Raw genomic sequence first — 10,731 nt, forward strand, 5'->3', positions numbered from 1 at the left:
CCTTTGACAACGAAGTATTCTTTGAATGCCTCATTCTAGGCATGAACCTTATGGGCAGCAGTACCCAGGCCAAGGCCCTCCCTCAGGACAGCCGCCATATGGAGGACACCAGCCCGGCCTGTATCCACAGCAGCCGGTGAGTTGGCGAGCGGGCGGGCATCTCTGTGCTTTCTGTTGAAAACTCAAACCTGTGTTACTTCTGAAGAGATTTAGGAAGTATAAGAAAAACGAGTAGCATTTATTGAACAATCGGCATCTGTTTGCTTATGCTAGAAAATATTATTAGGATGTTGAAGTCAGCAAATTTTAAAAAGCTCTGGATCTGTGGTATCCTGAAACAAATGAAACGTGTTGTAGGACGTAAAGGACATTCAGCCTTGTAAAGAATAACCAGGCCGAGTAAAGAATATTTTAAACATGTGTCTGTTGTGTGTATTGTCCTATCAAATGCCGTTTTAGAACAGAAACTTGTCCATGTTTTAAAGATGTGTAGATAAAGACAACTTAAAATATTATATACCACGAATGAAAGTTAATCGGCTCTTAAAAAGTGAGATATTAATGACCACATGTTTTGCCCATGTAGGGAGGGTTGATGCTGGTTTACGCAGCCACAGGTCTTGAACTGGGTGAGATACCCTTGCAGTTGTCACTACGGATGCAGAGAATTGCACGTCATGCTGAGGCTGGTCAGACGTGGGAATTTGCTATTTCTTTTTTTTTTAAGGTTTTATTTATTTGAGAGAGTGTGTGTGTGCGTACAAGCTGCAGGGCGGGGGCAGAGAGAGAAGGAGGAAGCAGACTCCCCTCTGAGCTGGGAGCCCATGCAGGGCTCGATCCCACAACCCCGAGATCATGAGCCAAAACCGAAGAGTCAGACGCTCAACCGACTGAGCCACCCAGGCGCCCCAAGAATTTGCTATTTCTAAACAACTTTTCAGGTGTAAGACCTCTGTTAACATAGAGGGGGTTTGAAACATTGAGTTTTACTGGAGCACATATGTGCAGTAAATTATATTATTAAACCAGCTGATCTTAAGCAATTTCCAAGTGAGGTGAAAGAACACTCATGATCACATCAGCATCCTTCTCATATCAGGAGGACCCCACCGTGATCTCGAGTGCTGGGACCGGGGTGTCCCCAGGAGGGAAGCCTGGTACACAGGCGACACGGGCCCTGCTGTCAGAGGCTGGGGCCAGCAGGGCTTTCAGGGGAGACTCTGAGCTGCACTGTTGGAAGTCGGGGTGGGGGCCGGAGACCGTAGGGCATCGGGTAAGCAGGTGCAGTGTGAGGAGCCAGATGCTGTGTAGAGACATTTCCGTAAAGGCAGGCCTCAGAAATCTCTTGAATCCACGAGCCTCGCAGGCTGGCCCTCAGGAAGCTCGGTTCATGCCGGGGCGAGTTCTCTTCCTTCCTGCTGAGGCCATCTTCGTGTAGCTGCAGGCCCCGTCCAGCGCTGCCCGTGCGGGAGTCACCAAAGCTGTGCCCCCCTGTATTGCAGCGCTGGGAAATACCAAGGGAGGAGATACCAGGAAAAAGAGAGAGGAAGCCTTTCTTTCCCTACAGAAAATTGCAAGCACGTGCAAACAAACTTGGGAAACGCTCGTCGGAGTACGTGCCGCGGCACGACATGACCCGAACTAGAGGCATAAGTTGTCCGGCCTAGTTGTTGTAGGAGCTTCCCATGTTCATTTTGAAATGAACGTTCTACCAGGTGATAACTGTTTTGCACAATATCAGTGTGTGATGACACCTGTAAAAGCACATCAGCGTGATTTGTCTTGATGTGAATTTCAGAATTACAAACGCCATATGGACGGCATGTACGGGCCCCCGGCCAAACGCCACGAGGGAGACATGTACAACGTGCAGTACGGCAACCAGCAGCAGGAGCTGTATAACCAGTACGGGAGCTCTTACTCCGGACCGGACAGGAGGCCCCTCCAGGGACAGTACCCCTACCCCTACAACAGAGAGCGGATGCAGGGCCCGGGGCAGCTCCAGCCGCATGGCATCCCGCCTCAGATGATGGGCGGCCCGATGCAGTCGTCCTCCAGCGAGGGGCCTCAGCAGAGCATGTGGGCGACGCGCAACGATATGCCTTACCCCTACCAGAACAGGCAAGGCCCCGGCGGCCCCGCCCAGGCACCTCCTTATCCAGGCATGAACCGCACGGATGATATGATGGTACCTGATCAAAGGATCAATCACGAGAGCCAGTGGCCTTCTCACGTCAGCCAACGTCAGCCTTATATGTCCTCTCCCGCCTCCATGCAGCCCATCACGCGCCCGCCTCAGTCATCCTACCAGACGCCGCCATCACTGCCGAATCACATCTCCAGAGCCCCCAGCCCCGCGTCCTTCCAGCGCTCCCTGGAGAGCCGCATGTCTCCAAGCAAGTCTCCCTTTCTGCCCTCCCTGAAGATGCAGAAGGTCCTGCCCACCGTCCCCACGGCCCAGGTCACGGGGCCGCCCCCCCAGCCGCCCCCCATCAGGAGGGAGATCACCTTTCCTCCTGGCTCCGTCGAGGCATCACAGCCCGTCTTGAAACAAAGGCGAAAGATTACCTCAAAGGATATCGGTAAGCATTCCGGGCTTTGTCCTGAAATGAATCCCACTTGTGATCTCGAATTTTAATTTTAGTTTAGATACAGCTCGTGTTAATCTCCAAGGGATGAGATTCTTAGAACGACAAACTCTCACGACACATTTTTGTACGGGAGCAGGAGCTGGAAGCTGCTCATCTGAGTTAAGAAACATGCCAGAGAGGCAGGAGCGTGATTAAAACGGTATTTTTACACGTGCGTGTGATTTGTGTGAGAGTAGAGCTCCAAGTGAGAGACCAGGGGATCCGCAGGGACTATGTTCTGTACTACGTTTCCAGCTGAGAGATCGGGCCCTCACCAAGCACTTAGTCTCTGCGGTATGAGCCTCATGGCTGGGAGGCTAATGAAATGCTAAGGTGGCCTGAGAAAATTTGACAGCGAGCCACTCTGTAATTTGGGGAACCCCAGACAGACAGTGAGCTTCCCTGGGAAAAAGTAGAAGCCTGCAAATGATATGTAGATAAATATGTTTTGAATACTAATCACAGATCTGGAATATCTAGGAATACACACAGTTTTTTTTCCATTATTTTTGAATTACTTTTAATACAGCAAAGGAAATTATAGACCTTGGTTATACAAGAAACAGTTTTTTCAAGAAACCTCAAAATCACTTGACTTGAAATCATTTACTATAGTGATTAGAAAATCAAAGATAGTAAAGATTTTTTTCAACCATTGGAATTAAGGACATAGGCAGAAAGGGAGAGAAGTAAGGACTTACAGAGAGGGGTGCTGGAGACAAGGAGATATAGACACTGAGCACTGGTTTATATGTGGAAATACAGTAAAAATATGCACATGCATTTGTGTGTTTATGTGTGCATATGTTTGAATAAATAAACGTATTTCAATGTTTGCAGAATTTCTTTGCGCATGTTAGATCAGCGTTTGTTGTCAACCTGGGGAAATCTATGTTCCTTATTTTAGAAAGAAAGTATGCTTTTTCTGTTACAAAAGTATTGTATACCTCTTAGAAAATATGGAAAGTAGATGAAATTACAGTAGAGGTGGAAACCCACGGCCCCGACCAGCGCGTGCAGTCGCTGCTGGCGTCTGGTGTGGGCTGTAGCTCTGGTGAGTTCTGACCGCGGGCCCACTCACGCCAAGTGCTTCCGCTGGTTTGCTGAGACGGAAATCTCAGACATGGGATGGGCCTCTCCTCGCAGCCCCATCTTATGGCAAATCTTGCAAATGTTGTATCTAATCCTTGTGTCTCCTTCGGTAACAGGAAAGGGGAAAAGAAAAGTATAGCCCTTCTGTTTCCCACCCCCTGGCTCAGACCACGCTGTTGAAACTCCGAACCTTCCAAGTGCTAATCGTTGTCAACAGCGTGTTCTGAGGCCCGGAGCGCAGGTGGAAGAGGACAGCAAGGGAATATCAAGACTGTCTCTCCCAGAATGCGCTGTTTACGAATTAAATTTGGCCTGTATCCTGCGTATTGGCGAGCCTTCCCAAGATGCCACCCTGAGACATGTGTGAATGGAGCGGGCAGAAGACAAGTAGCATTTTTTTTGGTTCGCCTCAATCATTAACCCTCTGCTACATCATCACAGAGTCTGTTAGGGGCTGAAGGAAACCAGTCCGAGCTGAGAAAGGGCCCTGTGCTTAGCTGCCACCGCCACCCCGAGAAGCACTTTCGGCAACCGACAAAGCCAAAGGATCTTAAACAACAGAAGTTTCTTGGGAAACTGCCCCCTCCATTTAAAATCTGGAAATGATCACATTGAGCCATGTCTCAGAACGTTTGTTTGAAATCAGTTATTAATACATAACTTCGTTTTTCTTATTCTTTTGTTATTTTCTACCCTTTCATGCACAGAGTTAATATTAATTATACCCTATTCTTTCCCCTGGGTGTAGTTACTCCTGAGGCCTGGCGTGTGATGATGTCCCTTAAGTCAGGTCTTCTGGCTGAAAGTACTTGGGCTCTGGACACTATTAACATTCTCCTGTATGATGACAGCACTGTCGCTACCTTCAGTCTCTCCCAGGTAAGCCAGCACCCGTCCAGCCAAGGGCCCAGGCAGCAGAAGAAGGTCCGGGAGGTCGCATCGCGTGAGCAAATGCCGGGGGTGATCCGCACGCCCATCGGACGTGGCTGCCCTTGTAGTTGTTACAGACGTAGAGCTGTGTGAGAGTTTAGTCGGGAACAGTAACTCCTTTCCGGCTCTAGTGTGAATACACACATTCTGCTGTTTCTCACTAGAGAACAGTCCCCGTCGCGCACGTGTGTGTGTGTGTTTGGGATAAATAGTAGTAGAAGTACGTTGTTGTTTAGAATGTGTGTCAGCAGCGGGCAGGAGGTAATCTAATGTAAAGGTGAAGCTGGGGCCGTAGCCAGTGTGCTTGCGGTGGGACATACCCTACTCTCCAGGGAGACCGAACCTCTTTCTTTTAATAAGAAAGAAATGTTATATTATAGAAAATGTACAATAGAGAGAGAGGTAGAGAGAGGCCCCTTATCCCCATTATTCGGCTGAGATAGTTGTGAACTCTTGGCCAGACTTGTTTCTTGGTCTGTTTCCTTCATTGCTGCCTCTCTCCACCTTATTTTGAAGCAGTCATTGAAAGCCTGCTACTTTTAATAAGCTTAAAGCTCTCCTTTGTTCGGCGGTAGGCTTAAAGTAGCTTCCAGTGTTATTGCTAGAGGAGAGAAGGGGGGCAGAGGGTTAGGGAAAGTGCCCAAGAGTCAACTGAGCTACAAACTTTTAAAAAATAGTTAGAAACAAAAATGAGGAGAGGTAATTCTCCCTACTGTGTATGAACAATTCTCTGCTTTGGGTGAAAAAAAGCCAAAATATCTAATTACCTTGCTTCTGTTGAAATCGGACCAGAATCTTCCACTTTGTCTTTCTTCTCACATTTAAGTCCTCATTATAGCCCTGAAAGGCAATTTTTCACTTGATAGGAAGTGTATTAATAAGGTTATAAACATCACATGAAGCCCATTGTAACAGAAAACACTAGAAAATGTGTACCGCCTTTGCTGGAATAATTACCTTTCATCCTTATGTGAGCAGAGTGAAAGACTGTTGATCACACATTTTTGTAACCAGAATTGCCTTAGTAACGTGCCCTTTCCCCTGCCCTGGGTAGAAAGTCAACTTTAAGTGGGGGGACAAACACCCAAATCTTCACTTGAAAAATCGTGTCTTTATCCCCTAAAAACGAGTCCTTTGTGGTCAGTACTTGAGTGGCCCCTTACTTCTTAATAATCCTACAAACCCACTTTTAGGAAACTGATGGCAGGATATGAGAGTACGATTGATTTCCAAAACACCTATCATTAAAGAAGCCTCCTGTACTTACTTACCCTTCATCATCCCTACATGTGGCGGCCTGGACACTGGGGGAGGGGCGCTGGGCTGTTGATAATCGTGGCGCATGTTGGCTTTCTCGATGCAAACGTTTGCTGAAAGGAAACGACACTGGTTCTCAGAGTTGCTTTTGTCTTGCAGCCGGAGTTGTGATAGCTGAAATGTAGAAGTGCATTCTATGAGACATTCTAAGTCATTTGTCAGGGACTAAATTGATTTGTTTTTAATTTTCTGTGTTTATGAGCTAGTACATTGCTGAAATGATCTTCTCCCAAAGATAAATGGGCAATGTAAATTAGAGTAACCTATGGCACCTGAGACAAAAATAACCATAAAATCCTAAGAATAATAACCGTAAAAATCCAGGCAAGCAAGTCTCAGATAAATAGCAGAAGAGAACAGACTCACTTTGGGTGAATGAGTCTGTAAAATCCATGTTCCCACTCTTCTAATGTGGAGTGCATTGTACTGAAATCGGAAGAAAAGGCAAAGAACTTGATAATATTAAAAATAAGCAAATAACAGGGAAGTTTTCATATTGATGGAGTAGGAAGGTCAGCAGCAAGCGAAACACATCGTACGCGCTGGTTTAGATAACAATGTAAAGTTCGGGAAGCCGGTTCAAGCCGATACGTACTTCCTCTCTCTGGGCCTAGCCAAAAAGGAATTAAAACCTGCGAAAATCATCCTAAAACTGTATCGATAGCTATCAGGATTGTTGCCCTTCTCCACCCTATCTGAGGTTATGACGTTGTACCCGTTCTCGTTCTTGTCCTCCTCTCTAGTTGTCCGGATTTCTCGAACTTTTAGTAGAGTACTTTAGAAAATGCCTGATTGACATTTTTGGAATTCTTACGGAATACGAGGTGGGAGACCCCAGCCAGAAAGCACTTGACCACAACGCGGTGCAGAGAGATGACAGCCAGGCGTTGGCCGACGATTCTGGGAAAGAGGAGGAAGACGCCGAGTGTATCGATGAGGAAGAGGAGGAGGACGAGGAGGAGGAGGAGGACAGTGGGAAGACGGAGACAGAGGAGAAGAGCAGCGGGGCTCTGGCCTCTCCCAACGCCACTGCGGATCCAAAGGAGAAGCCCAGGCAAGCGAGTAAGTTCGACAAGCTGCCGATAAAGATAGTCAAAAAGAACAAGTTGTTCGTGGTCGACCGGTCTGACAAGCTGGGTCGCGTTCAGGAGTTCAGCAGTGGACTTCTGCACTGGCAGCTCGGTGGGGGGGACACCACCGAGCACATCCAGACTCACTTTGAGAGCAAGATGGAAATCCCGCCTCGGAGGCGTCCGCCTCCGCCCGTGAGCTCCACAGGTCGGAAGAAAGAGCAAGAAGGAAAAGGCGAGGCGGACGAGCAGCAAGAGAAAAGCATCATCGCGACCATTGATGACGTCCTGTCTGCTCGGCCCGGGGCGCTGCCGGAAGACGCGAACCCTGGCGCCCAGACCGAAAGCAGTAAGTTTCCCTTTGGGATCCATCAAGCCAAAAGTCACCGCAACATCAAGCTGCTGGAGGACGAGCCAAGGAGCCGGGACGAGACTCCTCTCTGCACCATCGCGCACTGGCAGGATTCTCTGGCCAAGCGCTGTATCTGTGTGTCAAATATTGTCCGTAGCTTGTCTTTTGTGCCTGGCAATGACGCCGAAATGTCCAAACATCCAGGCCTGGTGCTGATCCTGGGGAAGCTGATCCTCCTTCACCACGAGCATCCGGAGAGAAAACGAGCGCCGCAGACCTACGAGAAAGAGGAAGACGAGGACAAAGGGGTGGCCTGCAGCAAGGATGAGTGGTGGTGGGACTGCCTGGAGGTCTTAAGGGATAACACGTTGGTCACGTTGGCTAACATTTCCGGGCAGCTAGACTTGTCTGCTTACACAGAAAGCATCTGCTTGCCAATTTTGGATGGCTTGCTGCACTGGATGGTGTGCCCGTCTGCAGAGGCACAAGACCCCTTTCCCACTGTGGGACCCAACTCTGTCCTGTCGCCTCAGAGACTCGTGCTGGAGACGCTCTGTAAACTCAGCATCCAGGACAACAACGTGGACCTGATCTTGGCCACGCCTCCATTTAGTCGTCAGGAGAAATTCTATGCTACGTTAGTTAGGTACGTTGGGGATCGCAAAAACCCAGTCTGTCGAGAAATGTCCATGGCGCTCTTATCGAACCTTGCCCAAGGGGACGCGCTGGCAGCAAGGGCAATAGCTGTGCAGAAAGGGAGCATTGGAAACTTGATAAGCTTCCTAGAGGACGGGGTCACCATGGCCCAGTATCAGCAGAGCCAGCATAACCTCCTGCACATGCAGCCCCCGCCTCTAGAGCCGCCGAGTGTGGACATGATGTGCAGGGCGGCCAAGGCTCTGCTGGCCATGGCCAGGGTGGACGAGAACCGCTCGGAATTCCTCCTGCACGAGGGCCGATTGCTGGACATCTCGATATCAGCCGTCCTGAACTCTCTGGTTGCGTCTGTCATCTGTGATGTACTGTTTCAGATCGGGCAGTTATGACATCCGTGAGAAGGCAGCATGTGTGAGTGAAGACTAGAGGCTCCCGTATAACTGGCTGTTTTCTGTTCTTGTTTATCCAGCGTAGGAAGAAGGAAAAGAAAATCTCTGCTCCTCTGCCCCATTCACTATTTACCAATTGGGAATTAAAGAAATAATTAATTCGAACAGTTATGAAATTAATATCTGCTGTCTGTGTGTATAAGTACATCTTTTTGGGGTTTTTTATTTTTTTGTTTTTGTTTTGGTTTTTGTTTTTGTTTTTAACCAAAGTTGCTGTCTAGTGCATTCAAAGGTCACTTTTTGTTTTTCACAGATTTTCTTTTTAATGTTCTTTTCCATGTTGTATTGCATTTGAGGGGGGGGGAAGCAAATTGACTTTAACGAAAAAAATTGTGGCAAAAGATGCTAAGATGGGAAAATTTCACCACACTGAGGCAAAAAGGTGAAAAATTACCAACTTCCTAGGCATGTTATTCTTCAGATAATGGGAAAAAAAACAAAAAAACAAAAAACTGTATCCCATCACCCAAAGCGCTGTGCAATAGAAACTTCTAGAGATGTAGGAATAGGGGCTCAAGGAGGTGTGTCAGTCAGTAGTCAAACTATGAAATGATACTGGTTTCTTCACAAGAAAATGGTTACATTAGGTTAGGAGCAAAAACAATGTTGTTTTTTTTTTTAAGTTAAGATTGAAAATACATACCTGACAACGATCAGTGGAAACTGCTTCCTCACCACTACCGTCATGTCTGCTGTCTGTCGTCTGACCTTCCACATGACAGTTCTTCACAATTCCTTTAATCATTTTTTTAAATATTTTTTTTTACTGCCTATGGGCTGTGATGTATATAGAAGTTGTACATGAAACATACCCTCATTTTTTCTTTTTCTTTTCCTTTTTTTTTTTTTAGTACAAAGTTTTTAGTTTCTTTTTCATGATGTGGTAACTACGAAGTGATGGTAGATTTAAATAATTTTTTATTTTTATTTTATATATTTTTTCATTAGGGCCATATCTCCAAAAAAAAAAAAATACAAAAAATACAAAAAACAAAAACAAACAAAAAAACACACAAAAAAAAGAGGGTAATGTACAAGTTTCTGTATGTATAAAGTCATGCTCTATTTCGGGAGAGCAGCTGATCACAATTTGCTTCATGAATCAAGGTGTGGAAATGGTTGCATATGGATTGACTTAGACTATGGCTACCGGTACAGACAAAAAAGAAAAAAATACAACTAAAAGGAAGAAACACAACTTCAAAGATTTTTCAGTGACAAGAATCCACATTTGTATTTCAAGATAATGTAGTTTAAAAAAAAAAAAAAACTTGATGTAAATTCCTCCTTTTCCTCTGGCTTAATGAATATCATTTATTCAGTATAAAATCTTTATATGTTCCACATGTTAAGAATAAATGTACATTAAATCTTGTTAAGCACTGTGATGGGTGTTCTTGAATACTGTCCTAGTTTCCTTACAGTGGTTCCATAGTAACCAAGTTCTTCACAAGAAATAGGGGAAAACCCAGCCATGTACTAACACAGTCCTCATCCCGAAACCCTGAGGTCGGGAGGGACCTTTAGGGATTACCTCCTTTAGAGTGGGGAGCAACAGTTTGACTTTCGCAAATTATTTAACTAATGAGTCTTTGTTTGAAGCAATCAACTCTAACGACACCGAGGTATGAGAATTCTCAATGTATATGGGAGGTGGCTGCCAGCCCAGGAGCTCACTGGCCTGACGATGTCACACTCTGCCTTTACTAACCCCATCTCGATTTGAATCAGAGTTCAATCTAGTCCGTGTCTCTTCTGTGTGCCTCAGAGGTATTTTGCATTTAGTTTACTCCACCGTGTATAATATTTATATTGTGCAATGTTAAAAAGAATATGTTATATTGTATGTGGTGTACATAGTGCAAAGTGATTATTTCTATTTCAGGGCATATTATTAATATTCTCCTACTCCTTCCTACCTGGTGCAGAGTAGCTTTTTAATACTAATCACTTCTGATTTGAACTTTTTCTTCCTGGGTCCTTGACTGTTATTGTGTAACACTCAATTTCTTTGAAACTGCTGCAGAATTAAGCTGTTAGTGGACTCCCTTCTGACGCTACCTCTCCACCACCCTACCCGTCCCAGCACACTCAGACACCCCAAGTCCTCTCGCCAGACCTGTTGGCCCGGGGGTCGCACACAGAAGAGTTAGACGAGAGCACGCAGCTGCGACCAGCGTGTGAAACGTGACTCTGGTGTCATGAGAAACAGATTTTTCTGCGAGCAGTGTCCT

At 46.3% G+C, this 10,731-nt stretch overlaps 1 protein-coding gene across 12 annotated transcripts in view; it reads left to right on the top strand.

Moving 5' to 3' along the window:
- ARID1B (AT-rich interaction domain 1B) overlaps positions 1-9,876 on the top strand; it is a 428,002-nt gene extending 418,126 nt beyond the window's left edge. For all 12 annotated transcript variants that reach the window (XM_087865606.1, XM_087865608.1, XM_087865604.1 and 9 more), the window contains 4 exons: positions 40-136; positions 1,799-2,582; positions 4,471-4,601; positions 6,713-9,876. In XM_087865606.1, coding sequence (XP_087721732.1) covers positions 40-136; positions 1,799-2,582; positions 4,471-4,601; positions 6,713-8,437 — 2,737 coding nt within the window. In that variant the 3' untranslated portion in view covers positions 8,438-9,876. The remainder of the gene's footprint in view (positions 1-39; positions 137-1,798; positions 2,583-4,470; positions 4,602-6,712) is intronic.
- Positions 9,877-10,731: the final 855 nt, after the last annotated feature.

This window comes from Ursus americanus, chromosome 11, assembly GCF_024610735.1.
Source record: "Ursus americanus isolate L20-20 chromosome 11, mUrsAme1.1.p, whole genome shotgun sequence".
Taxonomy (NCBI): domain Eukaryota; kingdom Metazoa; phylum Chordata; class Mammalia; order Carnivora; family Ursidae; genus Ursus; species Ursus americanus.